The sequence below is a fragment of the Thrips palmi genome, unplaced genomic scaffold (assembly GCF_012932325.1).
Source record: "Thrips palmi isolate BJ-2018 unplaced genomic scaffold, TpBJ-2018v1 HiC_scaffold_10, whole genome shotgun sequence".
NCBI classification, from domain to species: Eukaryota; Metazoa; Arthropoda; class Insecta; order Thysanoptera; family Thripidae; genus Thrips; species Thrips palmi.
The window spans coordinates 21,026,461-21,047,970 of record NW_023144621.1 but is presented as its reverse complement, the minus strand read 5'-3'; the positions used below and the strand labels follow the sequence as shown (position 1 = coordinate 21,047,970).

At 61.5% G+C, this 21,510-nt stretch overlaps 1 protein-coding gene across 2 annotated transcripts in view; it reads right to left on the bottom strand.

The window, feature by feature from the left end:
* Window positions 1–2,479: 2,479 nt before the first annotated feature.
* LOC117650908 (serine/threonine-protein kinase NLK) overlaps window positions 2,480–21,510 on the bottom strand; it is a 54,708-nt gene continuing 35,677 nt past the window's right edge. The window contains exons 2-10 of one of the 2 annotated variants that reach the window (XR_004588071.1): window positions 11,125–11,254; window positions 10,988–11,043; window positions 6,077–6,183; window positions 5,902–5,987; window positions 5,611–5,820; window positions 5,297–5,485; window positions 4,999–5,200; window positions 4,489–4,879; window positions 2,480–2,748 (exon numbers count right to left, since the gene is read on the bottom strand). Coding sequence is in view for 1 of the 2 variants with exons in the window: in XM_034394553.1 (XP_034250444.1) it covers window positions 2,694–2,748; window positions 4,786–4,879; window positions 4,999–5,200; window positions 5,297–5,485; window positions 5,611–5,820; window positions 5,902–5,987; window positions 6,077–6,183; window positions 10,988–11,043; window positions 11,125–11,254 (1,129 nt within the window). In the remaining variant the exon portion in view is untranslated. The remainder of the gene's footprint in view (window positions 2,749–4,488; window positions 4,880–4,998; window positions 5,201–5,296; window positions 5,486–5,610; window positions 5,821–5,901; window positions 5,988–6,076; window positions 6,184–10,987; window positions 11,044–11,124; window positions 11,255–21,510) is intronic. The other variant, XM_034394553.1, reaches the window with a different exon arrangement.

Here is a 21,510-nt window from a genome sequence, read left to right as displayed (position 1 = left end):
TGTTTAAAACATTGACAAAGATTTAAAATTGGAGAATGACTATAATTAGTAAGAACAATAACTTTAAAAAAGTAATTTAACTTTAAAAAAGTAATTTAGCCAATGGGTGTTTTGTAAATATGAATAAATGACTTTAAACTGACAAGGGAGCTGCAAAATAGGTACTGCATCCCTATTTTCCAAGTATCCAAACAATAGAAATGAACTGTAAAAGGAAAGGTACTTCCAATGAATTGGACTAATTCCTTCTCTCAAAATTTAGCTAACTTGAACCCTCACTGAATCTTTCTAGAAGGTTTACTGACACAAACACACTTATATGTACAAATCATTTTCACAAATAAACATTCACTCAACTCATACACTTATGACTTGATGTGTTACTTTATAGTACATGAGATCCATAACAAAATACCCTAGAGCTTAAAGTTCATATAAGAAAAAGAAACCACATGCTCTAGAATTTAGAATAATATTAGATATTTGATGAAATTAGTTGCAAACAAGAGCCAGAATGGTATGTCATTGACACAATAAAGATACTACCAACTACAAGACACACTGCATGTCTTCTTTCATAGACGCACCCTCTCTTTTCCTTCAATACATAAAGTGCCAACTTTGATACCTCAAACCACACCAATATACACAAATCTAATAGGTCATGTGAATATGCGTGAGTAATAAATAATAAACCAAGCAGCATAACAACTCTGGGAGGAGAAGTTACTTATTCTTCTGTTAAAATTCTTTTTCACAAGATGAAAGAATGCCAACTGCGGTTGCCGAGTTGCAACAGAAATAGATGCATGTCAAAAACTGACTGCCTCAGCAGCTGCGTCTGGCAATCTGTTGGCCTGGCAAAGACAACATACCTTATGTTTAAAGTCTAAAATGGGGGAGGGAAAAAAGCTCACAATATACATTTGGTCCATTTTTTGAAGCAGAATTGAGCTCTTTCCCAGGAGAGTAAAGGCCTACAAGTTATATAGGCAGGCATCTATATATGTCCACACCAAATACCAAAAATGTATTTTTTTTCCAGATTTTGAAATATTTTGTAAGAGGCAGTAGTGATGAGCACATAAACTGATTTTCCATAATAGTACAGTATATCACTAATTTCAATACAACCTCAAATCAGGTTAAAAGAAAACAAACCTATGATGTATATGGGTTGGCACTTAAGCATGTTTCAAAGACGAAACATAACAAGATCGAACCGAAATACGTGTAGCTACTTTTTTCATTTATGAACATTACAAGAGAGGCAATTTCAAATATTAACAAAACTCAATGGGAACTATTACAAAGTTGCAGAGAGATTGTTGGTATAGTGTTTGAAACATCCTTAAGCGCCAGCTCATCCACACAAATGAATTAAGTCATTATTCTGGCCCCTTCGTCACAATAGCAAAAATTCTTTATCTCCAAAACCGTTTTAGAATATTTAAAAGCATTAAACGCCTCATGCATGTATGGTTCCTCTCTCGATAAAATGATATAATCACAATATGTTGGTAAAGTGTAGTTACATTTCTATTTACAATAAAAAGAGGAACTGAATCAAACCAAACTGTAAAACAAAGCAACAATAACTTGTTTAAATAAAAACCATTTAAAAGTAGTATTTTATGTTAAAATTTTAAGACCCATTCAAGAACAATTTAAATGTTTCAGCAAAACAATGAAAACAGACAACCCAACAAATAAAATACAATATACTATTGAACTGTCCAAGGCAATGATAGCTTCAAACCACGCATTTTTATTTTTATTTTCTGTTTTCAGCATCAATTATTTGACTCAACACTCACACCTGGGTGAATATGAAAACAACCTCACAATTTCGCACACTGGATACATCTTATCCAAGACCATTATTTCCAAGACTCATTTCCTCTATGCATTCAACGAGGAATGCAACTTTAACAATATTATACACATCTCAGTGCCGTCTCAAAGTAAAACACACTAGGGAATTTCAACCCTAAAATTGTGGTCAATACCTGTGAGACAAGGATGATAACTACATTCAACTATGTACAGAATTGGCAATGTCGCTAGCTCATTCTGACAGCTCAGAAAGATCAAATAAAAACTAAAAACGTAAAAAAAAATCCTAAAAAATCAAATTACAGTTAATAATTGAAAGACAAGTTACGCGCTAAAATTAAGGCTAGCTGACACTGCACACAACAGTCAGTTCGGTTCAGTTCAGTGTGTGCTGCACGTTTTAGCGCCAGCCGGCCGTGCTGGCCGTCCCTCGCACCAGGACCCTCCCCAGCGCGGCCCGCCTGAGGCGAGGCGAGGCGAGGCGCCCGAGGCGAGGCGGCCCTCGGGCCCTTGGGGACGTCCTCGCGCCTCGCGCCTCGCGCCTCGCGCCTCGCGCCTCGCGGGTGAGGCGGGGTGCGAGCTCAAGCTGTGGCGTGGCGCGGAGCACGCCGAGGGGCACGCCGAGGGGCACGCCGAGGGGCTCGCGGGGAGGGCCGGCGAAAGGGCCAAGGGGGCTACGGCCAGGCTATGGCCACAGGCTAAGCCCACGGGGGCGTTCCGGAAGCGACGTGGTGCGGCCTGCATCGCCCAGCCCGGCGAGGAGCGAGGAGCGAGGAGGCAGGCCGGCCGTGGTAGGGCGAGCTGGGACCAGGCAGGCCCTACACTTGGCGCACACGCAGGCCACCGGGGGCCCTTTGTCATTCCCACTGCTGGGGAGAGGGCGGCAGCTCGGCAGGGTGCGCGACAGATGAACTGCAAACCAAACAGAAGGGGAGACCGAATGTTACAACTATGGCCAAAATACAGCTACAATAAAATAAAACCAAATAAGATAAGGATTTCAAACAGGGGCCAGTGAGGAATTAGAGGATAGGATTAGACAAAGGCCACTGTACTACAAAAGGCAGGCAGAGAAAAGAAAAAAAAAGACCTAATGGCAATGGAGATAAAGATGCCATGGGGGAAAAAAATCTTACAGGAGTTATTGAAGCAAGCAGAGGAGCGTTTCCAGCAGGGATCACACTGATCTCATGGCAAAATGTTAAGTCAAGGAAAAGCAGGGTCAATTAACTGCAGCAAATTTATAGCAACAGGGATGATTGTTATCACAATGCCAGCAAATCCAAGCAACGCGGAAGGCCAGAAATGGTTTCTACAGAAAAGTTACTTAGCGCAAAGTTCAATGAAAGATCAAATTCTACTGTTGTCGAGCAAAATATTTCTTATTATCAAATACTAGGTTCTTGTACCATGCAAATTAATCATTCATGCACATGCAAATTATCATGAAATTATCATGAAATTATCATTATCATGAAAGCTCATTCAGTAAAAATGGCAACACACTCAAGCCAAAATCCTAGCTAAAATCAACCCCAATGCAGTCACAAAAAAAACAAAAAAAAAAACATTTTTCTATCATTATTTAACCCAGGGAGTGACAGACCATTTCATCCTTCCGCTTGGCTACCACCGCTCCGCACACTACCGTAAGGGGCAAAAACTCAAGCAATTGATGGGATGCTCATATTTGACCATGCTCATTGTTCAAAGTCTTTTGCAGAAATTTTAAAATTTTGGTTATTTTGTAATAGCTATGTAGTTTATGCCTTAGTGATAATTTCCAAATTTGAAGCCTGAAGTGTCCAAGAAGCCTGTGATGCTGCCCTGCCTGATGCACCATTAAGATTTTCAATATTCAATCAAAGCATGAGAGTAAGTGCGCATGAACAACAATGTATGAGTTGTTTATGGCTTTCCTTTTTCAAGTGCAGTGGAAGAATATGGCCCCCTTTTATTTACATTATTCACAAACATTCAAACATTGACATGCTTCCATAAATTCCAAGACATTCAAAGCACAATGCAGATGAACTCCCATTCTTCCTTTAAGTGCCATTTTTTCCCCCTATAAATTAAAAAAGTTAAAAGAAAATTGACATTTTATCTGATAAAGTGATCAATTATATATATGTATAAAAAAAAGAGACGCAAGAAAAAAATTCATGATGGACTGGAAGTTTTTGGAGTATGTTAAAAAAGAAATTAAAAATTCACTGGAAAAATAAAATTGAGACCAATGCCCCACAACTAAGAGAGATTGAATTAATTCTGTACAAAAAGCCATCCTGAAAGAAATTTGTATGAGAAAATTTCTAAAAAGAGGAAACAGAGCTATTAATACAGGACACTGAAAGCAATTTGGCTAACAGGCAGGAGCCACAAGACCACTAATGATGAAAAGGAAACACAAAGTCAACAGATGCAGCTGCAATCTGTTCATTTGCATGAGGGAGGAAGAGAGAGTTCGGCTGTGGCCATTCATCACAAGCCAATAGTGGTGGTAACATCGAAAGCGACAAGAGTATGTAAACATATGTATAAACACATATATAGGAGGTAGTAGTAGAAGTAGTGGGAGTAGTAGTAGTAGTAATAGTAATAGAAGTAGAAACAGAAAGATTATAGATCAATACGAAATATAAACTGTACCCAAATTTGCTGAAGACGAAATCTCCACTTGTGAGTATTGAACGACAAAGAAGGTAGTAAGGGATGGTCGTGGACGTTGCGGCTTGCGGTTACGTGGCGGTGGTAGTGTGGCTCTGGGCACGGCGCACGGCGGCGTGGATGAGTGGCCATCACGGCCCTGGGCTCTAGGGCCTGGGCTGGCTTGGGCTCTGGGCTTGGCTGCAGGCTGGATCACCCCGCGCGGCCCAGCCAAGGCCCAGCCAAGGCCCAAGGCCCACTGGCACTGGCCGCAGTCCAGACGGCCCCTTACCGCCTTACCTTGCAAAACTCTTGAACGCAGCAGATTGAGGGTTAATGCACAAGGGCACCCTGTTCGTATTGAGCTGCTCTGCGATGAACTTGTGCATCTCCTCTGCAGCGGCGGCAACCGGAAAACAAGGAACAAACACGCGAGGGACGACGAGATGAGAATCGGCTCGGTTGCACGGTAAGACTCGCACCAGCGCAGCTGCGCAGCGCGTCGCTACCCACCTTTGACCTGCTGCACAGACGACAACTTCCTCTCCCAGACGTCGTCGAAGGAGCTGCTGGCGACCGGCTCGAAGTCCGTCGTGTACTGGCGCATGCCGTCGCGCGTCGTGAAGCAGCACTTGCACATGCACGAGTGGTACCGCAGGCGGCCCTCGTCCAGGTACGGGTGCGCCAACGCGTCCATCACGGTGATCCTCTTGTCCTGCAAACAGCGTCCATCAGGCCTGCCTCTCCCGACACCAACGTCCGACAGTCCGACACCACGCCGTGACGGCCGTGGCCCAACGCGACGACTTACCGGATCGAAGACGAGCATCTGGCACAGCAGGTGCACGGCCTCGTGCGTGGCCTGCGAGGACAGCATGTAGAGCGCCGACAGCGAGGGCGGCTTGTGGGGCCGCCGCAGCATGTGGGAGCGGGCGCCGTCGCACGCGTAGCGCATGTCCTCCAGCGACGGCGTGCCCAGCAGCTCCGTGATGAGCTCCAGCTGCAGGGGGCACAGCGATTAGTGGGTGCGTCTTGGAATTTTGGTTTCCACGACATTGCCATGACCTGCGGCCGAGCCTGTGGCGGTCTTTGGTCCTTCCTGTGTCGCGCGCTCGCGCTGCTCACCTGTTGGACGGGGTTCTGCGCCTGGAAGAGGATCCGGCGGCCCAGCAGCTCGCCGAATATGCAGCCCACGCTCCACACGTCCACGGCGGACGAGTAGTGCCGCGCGCCCATCAGGATTTCCGGCGCCCGGTAGTACTGCGTCACCACCTCCTGCGTCATGTGCTTCATCTGGTCGGGCTCCTCCACGCGCGCCAGGCCGAAGTCGCAGATCTGGAGAAACATGGTCAGTTTCCGTATCAATAAAGCGTTTCCAGAGCGAGGACAGGGTCGCCACTTTCTATTTCACTCTACCTTCAGCACACAATTGCTGTTGACCAGAAGATTGCCGGGCTTGATATCACGGTGCAAAATGCGTGCTGAACTCAAATACTTCAGACCTGAGCGGACAGAAAAAGAACAAAATTAGATTCTGACCGAAGGAGGCACAGCGTGGACAAACAGAGATAAGATAAGCAGGATGACGCACCTCTTAAAATTTGATACAGGAATACTTTGATGTGGTCAGCAGATAGGTGCTGGGGTGACACGATGATTTTGTGCAAGTCGCTCTGCAGCAGTTCCGTGATGACATAGCTGCAGCAAGAGAGTTAAGGAAAAAAATCGCCCAACTTGGAAAATAAAAAACATAACAAATAAAAAACAAGGAGGGAAAAAGCAACCAAAAAAAAGTTGAATCCGTGGGCGCCAATCCCCGGTGCGCCAGCGCGACATCGATCGCCCCTCGTGCGAGGGAGGGAGGGAGAGAGACAGAGAGAAAGAGAGAGGGACGGCGAATTCACGACGCCGCGCCAAATCATTACTCGCAGCTTCAGATGAAAACAAGCAGCGCAGGCGAGCAGGCTGGGGGATGAAAACGGAACTGAACTGGGCGGGAGGGTGGGCGGCGGGCAGGGAGGGAGGGAGAGGTCAACCGAGAGAGACGGCGAGCAACGTGGGGGCAACACCCTTCCAGCGGGGCGAGCCCGGCCAGCCCGGCGAGCGCGACGCCGGTGAAGGGCGGCGGGGAGGGCGGGGTGCTTTACATCACAATGCGTCTCGCGGCACAGGCCACGTGCTACCCCCGCCCCTGCCCCTCTTCCCTCTTGGAACCACTTTTCTCTCCGCGGTCCACGCGACTCGTAGTGGCCGACTGCAACCGACGAGCCAGCCAGCCAGCCGGCCTTTCATCGCGGCGCCGGACCAACCCCACCGCGCACCGGCCGCACCGGCCGCACCGGCCACGCGCCGGGGCAGCAGGACGAGGCCTCGCTCGAGGCCCGCGGGCAGATGTGCTGGAGAGGGGCAGCCGCGGCAGCGTCGCGCTGCTGGAGGGCCTGGAGGGAGAGAACGGGCAAACGATCGGCCGCGCAGCCGCGCACCGGCAGGTGAAGACGAGGCAGACAGAAACGAGAAAAAAGGAAAAGGGAACCATGCAAAAGGCCTCTACGCCGAGCCAGAGCGGCAGTGCGCGCCGTGCGCGGCATGGCATACGGTGCGGAGGGCGATGAACTCATTCCGAGCTGACCCGGCCGGCCGGCCTGCGAGGGGCGGCTGGGCTGGCGGCTCGGCTCGCCGGCGGCACGCCACGGGAGCACCACGACGGCGACGGCGGACCCAAAGAGTTATTGGAGGGAACGGCCACCACGGCCAGCATTCCCGGAAAGACGGCAAGGGCAGGCAGGCCGGCCGGACTGGACTACGTGCCGGCTCGGCCGCTGCCCTGGCCACCGTGCCTGTGGCACAGGCTGTGCCCGTCTGTGCCCCCAGTTCGCAGTGCCCTGGCCGCCCTGGCCGGGCGGGGCAGGGTCGCTTCTGCCGGGCAGAATACACCCATGCGGGCCGGCGGCGGCATGCCCAGACGCTTTATGACTCACGCTGGCCGACGAGGCCGCCGACACGCCGACGGAGGACGCAAACGAGACGAGTTTCTGCGAGACCAACGTACCCAGCACCAGCGAGCAGAACGCTGCAGTCAGCGACATTCCGCCCAACTGCACGAAGCCTGCACGAAGCACGCACGACCCGAGGCGGACTTCCCTCGAAGGACGCCCCGCCCGCGCAGCCAGCCAGGCAGCCAGCCAGCCAGGCAGACAGCCACGCCCCGGGCCAGTCAGCCACAGCCTGGGCCGGACTGGGCAGGGCACACCGGACGGACGGCGTCCACGTCCACGACGCCGGCAGGTGCCAATCCGGAGCCAATCATGCCTATTACCAGTGTACGGGTTGTACGGGCCCGAGGCCCGAGCGAGCGCGCTGGCCGGCAAGGTCGACGCGAAGCGCCAAGGGCTGCGCTGGGCCGCTGGGCCGCGCTGCTTCCACCCATCAGCCAATGCCATTTACTGCCAACTTCCTCCAAGGCCCGGCCCGCCGCCCGCCGGCCCGGCCCGTCGTAACCGACGCCTCCAGTTTTTTGCGCCATCCGCTTCATATTTCTTTCTTTTTGCACACCGCGGCGGCGGCGTGTCCCGCGCTGCGCTGCGCTCTGTTCCCACACGGCCAGCTCACGCCATCACGCCGCCGTCGAGCGCCGCGCGCCGCGTCCAGCCGCGTCCGCTACTGACTCACGCCCGCCCCGCCGCCCGCCTCGCTCGCAGCTTCGCCTGCCGACTGATTCCGCGCAGTGCTTTCGTTGCGCTCGCTCACTCTGTCTCTCTCGCACTCAAAGGGAGAGTCTCTGCAGGAGGCGCCCTATGAGACCGAGAGGGACGGCGACGAAAGCAGTGTTCGGAATCAGTCTGCTGCAACGCCTGGCTCCAGCCTGGCTCCAGCCTGGCTCCAGCCTGGCTCCAGCCTGGCTCCAGCCTGGCTCCAGCCTGGCTCCAGCCTGGCTCCAGCCTGGCTCCAGCCTGGCTCCAGGGGCTGCGGGATCCATTTCCTTCTAACGGCCGCGAGCGGCGCGGCGCGCAGCCATGGCGCAGCCTGGGTCCTGGGTGCAGCGGGCGCGGCGCACACGTGTTTTGCAATCACACGTGACCTCCACGCCGCGCAGCGCGCAGCCCGGCGCAGCCGCGCACGACAATGCAGGCGCACCGACTGCAGTCGGACTGCATGCACGGCTGCAGGGCCGTGGCACTGGCACCGCAGCAGCAGCGAGCTAGCAAGCCTGCCAGGGTGAGCGGCGCCACGATCGGCTCCCTCCTCGCTCCCCTCGCCAAGATGACGCTGCGGCTCCATGGCGCTACGGCAAAGTGCTATGCAAAGTGGCGGCCCGGCCGCAACATTTGGTTTGCGTGTCGAGAACAGGGCAGGCGCTAGCTTCTCGCTCCCTCCCGCGCGGGATCCTCGCTCGGTCTTTGTCCGACGCGCTGCCCCCCTCCACCACGTCCGTGCGCGAGGGGGGCGGGGGGTGGGCTGCAGATGCTGGAGTCGGCCGCCGAGCGGTGCGGCGGATAGTGCATGCAGCTGGACCCATTGGCCTTCACGCAACCCGATGGTGTAGGGGTAGCGCAGCGGGTCCTCACGCTGCTGGTGCAGGTTCATAACACCCCCTCCGAAATTTTTTTTGGTCACGTTAGGCCGTAACTGTCACGTGCCGATGGGTCTGTCAACCGCCCTACGATCTGCCGCGAGTAGAGAAAGATCTGTCGCGAGTAGAGTAAGATCTGTCGCGAGTAGAGAACGATCTGTCGCGAGTAGAGAACGATCTGTCGCGAGTAGAGAAAGATCTGTCGCGAGTAGAGAAAGATCTGTCGCGAGTAGAGTAAGATCTGCCGTGAGTAGAGAAAGATCTGTCGCGAGTAGAGAAAGATCTGTCGCGAGTAGCGTAAGATCTGCCGCGAGTAGCGTAAGATCTGTCGCGAGCCCGTTAGGTTAGGTTAGGATGGGTTGGAACCAATTAGTTATGGGATGGAGCCGAACTTGCAGGGTGGAGCGCGGGGCCTGCGGAGGAGGCGGAGAGGGCGCGTGGACGTGGTGGAGGGGGCAGCGCGTCGGACGAAGACCGAGCGAGGATCCCGCGCGGGAGGGAGCGAGAAGCTAGCGCCTGCCCTGTTCTCGACACGCAAACCAAAAGGTGCGGCCCGGCCGAGCCTCCAGGGACTAATACGCCGCCCAGTTGATAACGCGGGGGTGGCTGGGCGCAGCGGCGCAGCGGCGCAGCGAGCCCGAACGCGGAGCGCGGACGGGGATGCGGAAAGGGATCCCCGCAGCCCGCGCCTCTCCCCGCACTGCACCAATTAGGCCACACCAGTGGCCCCACACAAGTGGCCCCACACCAGTGGACCCACACCAGTGGCCCCACACCAGTGGACCCACACCAGTGGACCCACACCAGTGGACCCACAGTGTGGACCGACTCCTGGCACACAAAGGCCTGGCCTCCCCGACGAGGGCCTCCATTTCCACTGGCCCGCCCGGCCCCGGCCCGTGAGACGCGACGACGGCGGCGGCTTTCGCAAAAAGGCGCGGACTCGACCGCCACGACGACGTCGACCCCGCGGCGCGCACGAGTCTTGGCGGTTCTCGGCCACCATCGGCCAGGCGATCCCGTCTCCAGGGGGAGAAATCCCCGCCAGAGGGAGGACGGCGTCGACGTCGGCGTGTTGGCGTTACGTCAGGACGGCCCGGCCCTCGGCCCGGCCCTCGGCCCGGCCCGGCCGCCTGCACGCCGCGCTCCACTTCACAGCGGCGGAGCTAAGCGGGGCAGCCAGCCAGCGCCCGCCCGCTTTCACGTTCACGGCGACGCAGACAGCACCACGGTAAAAACAACCACCGGCGCGGCGCGACGCGAGTGCCAACCCTCACCCATTCAACCGGCTGGTCTCCAAGTCCGCTGCCACGACGATAGCACACGGGCATCGTCGGCCAGCAGGCTCCGGGGCGAACGAGTGTGTGCGCCCGCGCCATATCGCGAAAGGAGCCTCCAGCAATGCACCTGTCCTGGACAAGGCAGGGCGGCACGCGGCACGGCGCAGGGCGCAAAACAGGACAGCGGCGCTGGGGGCGGGGCGGGGCGGGGCGAGGCGAACCGGGCCGGACGTTTCGGTTCGCACCTGTCCCCGCACACCTGCACGACCTGCACCCGGGTGCACCTGTCGGTCCAGCAGCACGCGCTCGCCCCGCCTGCCCCGCCCCGCCAGCAGCACCCACTCCAGCAGATGGCCTGACCCACTTCCCGGCGTGCCCGGGGCGTGCCCCCAGTCTGGAGGCTCCAGAGATGACAGCATCGGACAGCGCCGCGCAGCGCCGGGCGGGAAGGAACTCCAAGACACCGCCGCTATCTGCATCCAATCGTGCGCCCCAGAAGTGCAGCGTCTGTAGCGGCCGCCGCGGCCCGACCCGCCCCGGCCTCATCTCACTCCAATTCGCACAAATCTAATCAGAGCCGCGAGATGGCCACATTGTTTCCTCTCATTTCGGGCCCAGCGGCCTCAGCGGCCAGGCGAGTACAAAAGGATACATTTCTTGGAAGAAGTCGAGGTGTGGCGGCTGCAGGATGTCCAGGGCGGAAAGGACCTGGAACAAAACGACACGGTGAACAAACCAACCCACAAACGCAACGCGGCAAACACACGTTAGCGGCACTCCAATACTTACATTCTCGTGCTTGAAGAAACAGAGCATCTTGAGCTCCCGGAAGACCCTCTTCGACGAGACCAGGGAATGGAAGACATTGGGCAGCTTCTTGAGGGCGACCCGGCGGCCGTCACGGGGATCCGTCACAGCCCTGCAACACGACAAGAGGCCGATTCAAGACGAGCAGCGAGTACACTGCGCTAAGCAGACGCCTTCTCTTTTCCCCCGGACAGTAAGTACCCTCCGCGGCGGCGGGTCGGCCCTGCGGCCACCGGCCAGCGCCCTGCAGGGCATGCCTGCCGGTGGAGGTGCACTGTACTACTACCGGAGAGCCGCTCCGGAAATCAGCGCCACCATACTCCATTCCGTTGCCGCCTTGGCGCATACCGATAATACAGTGCAGTGCCGGCCCGGCGGGCCTGCCGCGCCAGCCCGGCCAATCAGTGGAGGGCATTCCACACGCCGCGGCGGAAGCGCCTCCCATTCCTCGGCCTGGCCGGCCCGGCCTGCCCGCCGTCTCTCTCGCACCTCTCCGGGCCGGTGCACGAGTGCGAGAGAGACGGGGCAACACTCGGAACCGAGCTGCTGCGGACCTGCGGGCCTGCGGTCGGTCAGCCCCGTCTGCATCGCGTCCCACGCGCGCAGGGGCAGGCACGCAAACCGCCACCCATCCCAGCAGCGGGACGGCGGCGCGGGGCGGCGCGGGGCGGCGCGGCCCGAGCCGACAATACTCCACAAATCAAGGCGGAAGGGGAGGGAGGGGCAGGAAATGCCGCGCGGCAGACGCGGCGCGTCGTCGTGAGGCCGCACCGCCGCGGGCATCTTTATGTCCTCGCGGGCGCGACGCGACGCCGACACCGTCGGTGAGGGAGGCTGAGAGGGAAGTACCCGCCGCGGCGCGACTTGCAGCTCGCCGAGGCAGGCCGCCCAGGGCCGCGACGCGACGCCGACGCCGTCGGTGAGGGAGGCTGAGAGGGAAGTACCCGCCGCGGCGCGACTTGCAGCTCGCCGAGGCAGGCCGCCCAGGGCCGCGACGCGACGCCGACGCCGTCGGTGAGGGAGGCTGAGAGGGAAGTACCCGCCGCGGCGCGACTTGCAGCTCGCCGAGGCAGGCCGCCCAGGGCCGCGACGCGACGCCGACGCCGTCGGTGAGGGAGGCTGAGAGGGAAGTACCCGCCGCGGCGCGACTTGCAGCTCGCCGAGGCAGGCCGCCCAGGGCCGCGACGCGACGCCGACGCCGTCGGTGAGGGAGGCTGAGAGGGAAGTACCCGCCGCGGCGCGACTTGCAGCTCGCCGAGGCAGGCCGCCCAGGGCCGCGACGCGACGCCGACGCCGTCGGTGAGGGAGGCTGAGAGGGAAGTACCCGCCGCGGCGCGACTTGCAGCTCGCCGAGGCAGGCCGCCCAGGGCCGCGACGCGACGCCGACGCCGTCGGTGAGGGAGGCTGAGAGGGAAGTACCCGCCGCGGCGCGACTTGCAGCTCGCCGAGGCAGGCCGCCCAGGGCCGCGACGCGACGCCGACGCCGTCGGTGAGGGAGGCTGAGAGGGAAGTACCCGCCGCGGCGCGACTTGCAGCTCGCCGAGGCAGGCCGCCCAGGGCCGCGACGCGACGCCGACGCCGTCGGTGAGGGAGGCTGAGAGGGAAGTACCCGCCGCGGCGCGACTTGCAGCTCGCCGAGGCAGGCCGCCCAGGGCCGCGACGCGACGCCGACACCGTCGGTGAGGGAGGCTGAGAGGGAAGTACCCGCCGCGGCGCGACTTGCAGCTCGCCGAGGCAGGCCGCCCAGGGCCGCGACGCGACGCCGACACCGTCGGTGAGGGAGGCTGAGAGGGAAGTACCCGCCGCGGCGCGACTTGCAGCTCGCCGAGGCAGGCCGCCCAGGGCCGCGACGGCCACGCCACCTTGGCAGCGAATCATAACCACCGGCCGGCGGCTGGCGGCGCAGGGGTTGGGGTCACGACCAGGGACCTGTACCAGGGACGGCGGACGGCACGGCCGCTCCAATCAGAGAGCCGCCGGCCGCCGGCCGCCCCGCCCCGCCCCGCCCCGCCCCGGTGCGTAAATCGCGGTTACGCCAATAACCCATTGGGCCCGGCGTGCCGTCCGTGCCGTCCGTGCCGTCGGCCCGCTCATACGCTCACACATTCCATTCATTTCCGGAGGCGAGCGGTACTCCGCCTCGACAAAGAGAGGGAGGGGAGGGGGCATCGGTACACCGACCGCGCCGCGCCGCGCCGTCGGGCCGCCGAGACGGGCCTAAACAGCGCGCACGCCGTCGCATGATTCATAACGAGTCACACACGTGCGCGCCGCCCCGGGTGACTCAGACCGCACGCGCGGCACGGTGCGTGCAGTGCGCGCAGTGCGGGCTGCCTACCCGCGTCGACGAGCCAGGAACTCCGCACCGCCCCGAAGTAGGCCGCGCCGCGGATCCCCAAATAAAGTGGGTTAGTTTCCGCCAGACGCCAGGCCACACCAAGCCCCTCCCGCAGATAGTGACATTTTGGGCGCGAGGAACAAAGCAGGCGCGGATTGCACGTCGTGCGACGGGCCTCGCTTCGCCGCGCGGCCCGCGACACACGGCCAATACCAGCACACGCAAGCGCGCGCGAGTGGCCAGACTGGCGAATCGGCTGCACGCATCGTTGTTCCACGAGGTGGCCGGCCAACGGCAGGTGCGAGGCGGCGCCGCGCCACGGCACGCCCGCCTGCTCGCCCGCCTGCTCGCCCGCGGCCCGGATAAGAAGAGGCCTGGCCAAATTCGAGCAGGGGCCGCCGACACCACCACGACGACAAGCGCCGCGCCGGCAGAGGCCAGGGCACACCCTCCTCGTCGCCGTATGTATGAGGGGCCTAAACATAGACTTGATGAAGTGCGGAAGGACGCACACAAAGGCGCCACACCGCTGCGCGAATGTGTGCGCGCGCGCGTGTGTGTGTGTGTGTGGCGGTGCGTGCGTGTTTGGTTGGGGGTCGTCGGCGCCACGCCATGGGATGCATCCCAGAGCAGCCGCACTGTGTTTGCGCTGCAAGTATTTTGGGTGCGGGAAGCGCGCGTCGTCGCGACCGCGGATCGCGGAGCTCGTGGAGCTCGTGGAGCGGCGGGTGCTTCAGCTTGCCTTCAGCTTGCCTTCAGCTTGCCTTCAGCTTGCCTTCAGCTTGCCTTCAGCTTGCCTTCAGCTTGCCTTCAGCTTGCCTTCAGCTTGCCTTCAGCTTGCCTTCAGCTTGCCTTCAGCTTGCCTTCAGCTTGCCTTCAGCTTGCCTTCAGCACGTGGCGCGGCTCGGTTCCGCGGTCACTGGCCGACGCCGCCACAACGCCGCTGGGCGGGCGCCTCGCCCGTCCCAGCAAGCACACTGCGGAGCAAGGGAAGGCCGTCCCCGAGGACCCCGCCGAGGACCTCGCCGAGGACTGGGCGCCCCGCGAACGACGCCCCGACCCGACAAATGGTGTCCGCATCGGAAAGCAAGGCGGGGATGGACGCGCGTCGGACGCGCGGCCCCCCAGCGGACCAGTATCGGACTTCCCTGCCGCCCCAACCACCGAACGAGGAGGGGGGAGGGGGCACGCCGAGGCACGCGGGGACGGAGAGGCGAGTCGCCAAGTGACCCTCCGCTGCGGCCACGCCGCACTGCAGTCACGTGATCCGGGACGGGATCCAGGGCGACATGGCTTCGCCCGCTTCGCCGCCACCGCAGGAGCTCCACGCCCCGCAGCATCCAGAAACGTGCCAAGCCAACACAGGGCGCGGAGCGCGGAACGCGGCGCGTACAGGCAGAACGGGACGAACGGGGCCGCCCCAAAAATACACCACGCCTCCGCCACGACGCACTTGGCCGAGAGCAACACCGCGACGCACTGCACCCTCGCCTCCAGGCTCCACTAGACCCTCCCATGCGAGATGAGGCGAGGCGAGGCCCAGAGAAAAATCGACGCCCATCACCTGCTTACGAATGAGGCATGGCAGCAGAGGCCTAAAGGCAGCAGGTAGTAATGCCCTCCGGGCCACCCGCCAGCCGGGCCGGCCGGGCCAGCGCGCCAGCGCGCCAGCCAGCCAATGCCACCTATGACGGCCGCCGTCTGGACCGTCTGGACCGACCGGCCGGGAATGCCCCGAGGGCGCATCCCTAAGCGGGCCCGCGACACACGCTAAGACAAATTAACGCACAGAATGGACACGATCGCGGCGACACCGGCCGATAGGCCGACACGACTCGATAACAATACGCCACGCCCCGCCACGCCTCGACACAATGCCTCACCACAGTAATGGGACGAGGCTGACGCGGGAGGCCGGGCGAGGCGGCGGGAGGAAAAATAAGAAATAGAAACTTCAACTAATCATAATAAAAAGGTGCGCCGAGGAGGACCCGTCGTCCAGATACAGGGGCCCTGATAACCTCTTGATCACCGGCAACCCACAAACCATTTCGTCTCTTTACCCTTTTCTCGCTTGCTCTCTCTCCCGCTCGCTCTTCGAGTGCTCTAGCTGCTCGCCCGGTCACCAATGTCCCAGGCAGAGCGTGGCGGTAGGCACTAGAGGAGCTGTAGTGAGGCGACCGTCTAGCCTACTCGAAAAATGATAATCATCAAGTTAACGCTGATTAACATTCGACTCACAACACTCCATGGCGAGAAGAGAAACGGGAAAAGGGGGAGCGAGAGAGAGAGGGAGAGAGAGAGAGAGAGAGGGAGAGAGAGGGAAATGAGCATGGGGGAAGGGGGTCCAATCTCCCACAGACGCGCTAACTGATACACAGCCCGACACACGCGGGCCGCGCTCCGACACACATCCTTCTGGGAAACAAACCACACCGCACGGGATAGGATGCACCGGGATGAACCGGTGGCTTCGGCCGGATGCTCGCTGCATCGCCGCTCCAACGCATATCGCGGGCCAATGAAAGGGGACATCCAGCCAGCGACCAGCGTACGGGAAGGCGGGCAGGGCGGGCGCGGCCACAAAACGACCTCCCTCTTCCACGTCAAACTATCAAGCCCATCCCGGCCAAACGCGTCCAGAGATAATGAACAAATGCCAGGACGCAACGCGGCCAAAGGGCCGGGCCGAAACACAGTGTCGGGGCGCAGCGGCCCACCGCGCAAACGATGACAAACGCCTCCCCGCCCCGCGGTCGCGGCGTTCGCGGTGTTGGCGTCCTCCAGCCGCGGCGGGGCGGGGCGGGGGCCGCGACAACCACAGGACAGGCAGTAGTTGTAGTGCTGCTGCATGTTTTTCGAGCACGGTGCGGTCGGTCGGCCGGTCGCGCCGCCCCACCCAACCCCCGCTCCCATTTGTCATGAAGCCCTCCATGGGGCGCGGTGCTGCCCTCCCCCCCCCCTCCCTCCTCCTCCACGGCCAACAAAAGGGCGACGATGCGCCTTGCGCGCTGTGCTGCGCGGCACGCCTGGGCTGGGCAGGCCCGCCGTCTCGTCACCGTGGCCCGGGGCCGTCCGGGATGGCCCGTGCTGATGGCTTCTTGATGAAACGTCACACAAACCCCTTGGCCGGGATGGCCGTGGCTCCTCCAACCAGGCCATGAAGTGCCAACTCCATTCAATCAGGCGGGGCGGGGCGACGCACACGGCGAGGCGGCGACAACGGAGAAACAGTTGACTTCGTTATTATTCGGGGCGCACAGGCAGGCCAGGCAGGCCGGCCGGCAGGCGAGCGCACGCAAACAAGACGGCCATAACGACCAGCATGACGACGCCGAGCGCGCCGAGCGCGCCGAGCGTCCACAAGACCAAGGAGAGGAAGGCGAGCAGCAGCAGGACGAGGAGGAGGATGAGAAAGAGGGCCTGCGCTCCGACCGCTCCGACAGCCGGCCAAGGTTACAAGGAAGGCGCGACGGGGCAGCGCCGAGTGAGGTACCCCTCCAAAAGCCGTCCCGTCCAGTGACTTGCAGTCCGCGGCCCTTCCCTCGTAGTCCCTCGCCTACTCCAAGCCAGCCGCGTGCAGCTGGCGGTGCCGGTTCACCAACAGTGCACCAGGGCCGTGCACCAGGGCCGTGCACTAGGGCCGTGCACCAGGGCCGTGCACTAGGGCCGTGCACTAGGGCCGTGCCTCACCCCGCCCCAAGCAGCGCCCCGGCGTGGTGTGCGGTCCCGGTAACTACGGCCAAACAAACAAACGGCGGGTTCAACTCCGCGCCGCGTCGCCGCGTCGCCGCGTCGCCAACGGACGAACGGCGCGGCCACGCCCCAGAATAATTGCCGCGCCGGGTTTTCGGTTCGCCGAATCGCGGAATCGGGTCGCAGCATAACAAGCCAAACAAATCCGGAAACCAAATACTTTCCGAAACGAGACACTCCCGGGGCACAACAAGGCCTCGCCCTCAGCGCTCGCGCGCTTGCGCTGTGCTGGGTCGCCAGCCCGCCCCGGGTCGCTCGAGGAGGAGGAGGAGGAGGAGGAGGAGGAGGAGGAGGTAGCAGCAGCAGAGCCCCCGGCTGCGTGGAGCCCCCCGGCGGGCCGGCTGCTGCGTTGCGTTGCGACCGACCCGTTTGCCCTTCCTATCCCACGAGGAGCCCAGCCGCCCAGCCCAGCCCGGCCGTACTTGTTGACACAGCGAAATTATTTCCGTTCGCAGCCAAAACGTACACAAAGCCACCCAGTCACCAGCAGCACTCACACACACTCACTGGTCCAGGGTGAGCGTCGGCCTGCGTGGCCCCAAACCGAGCCAAACTGTCCCGCCCCGCCGCACAGCGCGAGAGCCCCGAGCGGGTCGAGGCACGGCGACGGAGCGGAGCGGGGCGGGGCGGGGCGCAAGTCTACGCATAAAACACGGCGTAATAAAAGGCCATTTTACGAGCAAAGATGGACGTGCGGCCGGCCGACTCAAGCCAGTGCCGACCGGCGGCCCGGCCCGGCCCCGTCTCACTCGCAATCCGCAGTCCGCCGTCCGCACCGCCTCCAGTGTTGCACGTTGCGCGCCGACGGGGGAAAACTTTCCAAGTACGTACGCCCCGCCGCCCGGTGCAGAACAGCACAGCGCGCCCACTGCGCCGTGGCGCCAGAAGGGGCGACGCGGCTCGCCGTGCTGGAGGCGCTGCAGGCCGAGCAGATTCCGAAAAACGGCAGGCGCCGCACACGGCGGCGGCGTTCGGGACCAGCAGGCTCATTCCGAAGAGCGCTTTCGTCTGTCTCTCTCGCACGTGCCGAAGAAGAGCGACGAACACTGCGCGGAATCGCTCTGCTGGCCAGACGACGGCGACGGTGATTCACCCACCCGGCCACTTCACTTCATTTCCATAAATTGAAGCCTTCAAGTGCGATGCGCCTCGCCCCGCCCCGCCAAGCCGACAGCGCCAACGACCGCGCCGTCACGGCCACCACCCCGCCGTGTTTCATCTCTTCATTTGGCGCGCGCTCGGCGCCGTACGCACTTCGCGCTCGCTTCGCGCTCGCTTCGCGCCCCAGGCCCGGCCGGGCCGAGCGAACCGCCTCGCGAAGCATAAGCGCGCGAAGCGGCCGAACGAACCGACGTCGACAGCGAGTCGAAGACCATCGGGCGCCCCCTTGCCCCGCCGGCGACGGCCGCAGTAGACTGGGAGAAGTTTTCGTCGCTCTGTCTCTCTCGCACCAACACGCGAGGCCCCATGAGTGCGAGAGAGACAGCGACGAAGGAGACTCTCGGTCTGCAGGTGCCGCGCCGCGTCGCCGTCGCCCCTTGCGCCGCGCGGTTCCTAATTCGGGCCCAAGGGCGCGGCCAGCGCGGCGTCCTCGCGTCAGCTGATGGCCGCTTCCGAAACAGCCGCTGCGGCGCTCTGTCTCTCTCTGCACTCGGAGGTGTCCCGTGAGGGTGCGAGAGAGACAGCGACGAACGGACTCCTCGGCATCGGTCGGCCGATGGCCTGACGGCGCCTGACGGCCACGCGTGCCCGCCGCCGGCACGCGTCACGAGCGATGTTCGTCACTGCCGAAGGTATCGGTCGCAACGTCGCGGCGCGTCGCGGCCAGCGCTTGGTGAGCGCCGCGCCGGCAGTCGCCTTCGCCGCGGCGGCGGCGAGTCGGTGACGCCACGACTCAGCCTGCTCATCATCATCACCCCCGCGCGCGCTGCCGCCAAACTCATTATGGGGACGCCGCGACCAAACTCGTACTACATCAGGACGCCATCATGGGGCACGGAGGGTCGCGTCACGTCGCGTCGTCGTCGCGGACTCGCGGAGATGTCGCGCGTCGCCGGCTGGCCAGTCTTCAAATAGCTCCGCGGCGCGGCAGCAGAGAGTCGCTTCCATCGCACTGTCTCTCTCGCACCTATACGGGACGCCCCACCAGCGAGAGAGACAGAGCGACCAACACGACTCTGGGAATCGGTCTGCTGGCGGCAGCACGCACTCGCGCCGCGACGACGTCCTCGCCTTTCGTTGCTTTCTACGCGCCGCGATAAGAAGTCTCCACTCCACTCACTGCCAGGCGATGAACCCGCGGCGCGCGTCGCGAGAGAGCGCGTCACCGCGCAGCCTTATCAAAGCGCCTCCCCCCCCCCTCTCTCCTTCTCTCTCGCTCGCTACGGCCGCGACGACGGCCAGCAACGCATGCCGCGGCGCCCGGGACGGCCGGGCCTGGACGGCAGCGCGCGGCAGCGGCACGCGGCACCAGACTGGACCGCCCGAAAGAGGTAGGTCAAGGTCGGCGAGCCGAGGGCCCGATGCCTCGATGCCGCCGCGCCGCCGCCCCGTCGCGGCTTCCGATGGCGCGACCGACGCGACCGCGCCAGTGAAAGTGTCGCCGTGCGCCGCCAACAAAGAACCAAGGTGGGGCCGATGCGCGGCGGCGGACGCGGGCACCACGGCACAGAGGGCCAGAAGACCGTTGGAGGCGGTCAAAACTCCAGGCGCGTTTTGAGCTCGTTCGAAGGGCAATCCATTGGTGGGGTCACACGTTCGGTTCGAGTCCCATTTAGCGACTCTGGAGCTCAAAATGCGTTTAGAGTTTTGGCCGTCTCCTCCGAATTGTGCACTGCTAGACGGCTCTCCGCGAGAGAAGAGTAGCACTTGGGTCACCGCGTCGCGCGAGGCGGCGCGCCAGCCGGCCAGTCACCCGACGGCGGCGGCGTGACGGCGAGGGCCGCGACGGCCATGTGAGCGGCGCGGGCAGCCCAGCCGGCACGTGACGAGGCTTCGATCGCCAGCACAGCCAGCACCGCCACCAGCAGCATCCTCCGCGCCGCCAAGGGAAGGGACCGAAGGACGCAAGGACGAGCAAGGGCGCGTGGACAATGAACCGCGCGCTGACGCCAGAGCCGCCGCCAGGCTGTCCGCCAGGCTGTCCGCCAGGCCGCCACCACCGTCAGCGCGCGCGGACTGATTCCGAGGGTCGTTATCGTCGCTCTGCCTCTCTCGCACTCGTGGGGCGTCCCGTGTGGGTGCCATGGGGGCAGAGCGACGGGGCTGGGGCCGGGGCCGGGGCGTCGCGACGCCGGCGTGCGGTTGCGGCAAGGAAGGTGGCGCGGGGCGCGGTGTGGGACGAGGCAGCCTCTGGAAGGGCGGCGGCGGTCGCGGGGGCAGCGAGAGCCAGCGAGGGCAAGGGCCAAGGCGGCGGTGGAGGTGGCGGCGGCGCGGCGACGCCGACAGCCCTGGAGGGTGATGGATGGAGGAGGCCGAGGCCGGCGTCGCGACGCGTCGAGGCGAGCTGCACAGCCCAGCGCGTGGAGCGAACAGCAACACTGGCGCCAAGAGGCTTGCCAGGCGCATTTCACTTGAACTTGACCCATGAAGCGGGAGAAGGGCATGACCAGGGCACGACTCAAGTTCAATCATTTATCAGGAGTCGGAAGGTCATAAAAGCACCCTCGCGCTAAGGGAGTGCGATTTGCTCTAAACGTTCAGACGCAATGGCAGCCCAAAGTCAACCCAACACACAATTTCCAGGCATTCCCTTCTCCCGCTTCCTGGAGCATTTGGCGATTGGCGCGGCGTTCGCCGGGGCGTGGGCGTGACGTGGGCCGGTACGCCGCGGAGTCGACGCGGGGCTGATTGAAGGGCGAAGGGCGGACGGTGTGGAGAAAGAGCCAGAGGGGCGCGCCGACCTGCCACGAGCCAGCTAGTCCGGCGGGCGGCTGCTGTACAGCGTGGCGCCGGCGCACAGCGCGCACAGCACGCCACGGCCTTGGCCACGGCGGCCACACACCCACGGCCGCGCGCGCCAAGCGCACCCCACCGACGAAGACAGGAAGACGACAAACCCGCGCAGACTTCCTCCGCAATTCCGGAAGAGTGAATCCGTCGTCGCGACGCGCGGCGTCCCAGAATAGCGACGCCAAGCGGAGGCGGCCGCGACTGCGGTCCGCCTGTTCCGACCGCGTCCGCCGCGCGCGACTTGCCGGCCTCCTCGCGGGCCTCGCGGGCCTCGCGGGCCTCGCGGGCCTCGCGGGCCACGCGGTCGCCGGCCCACGTGCGCG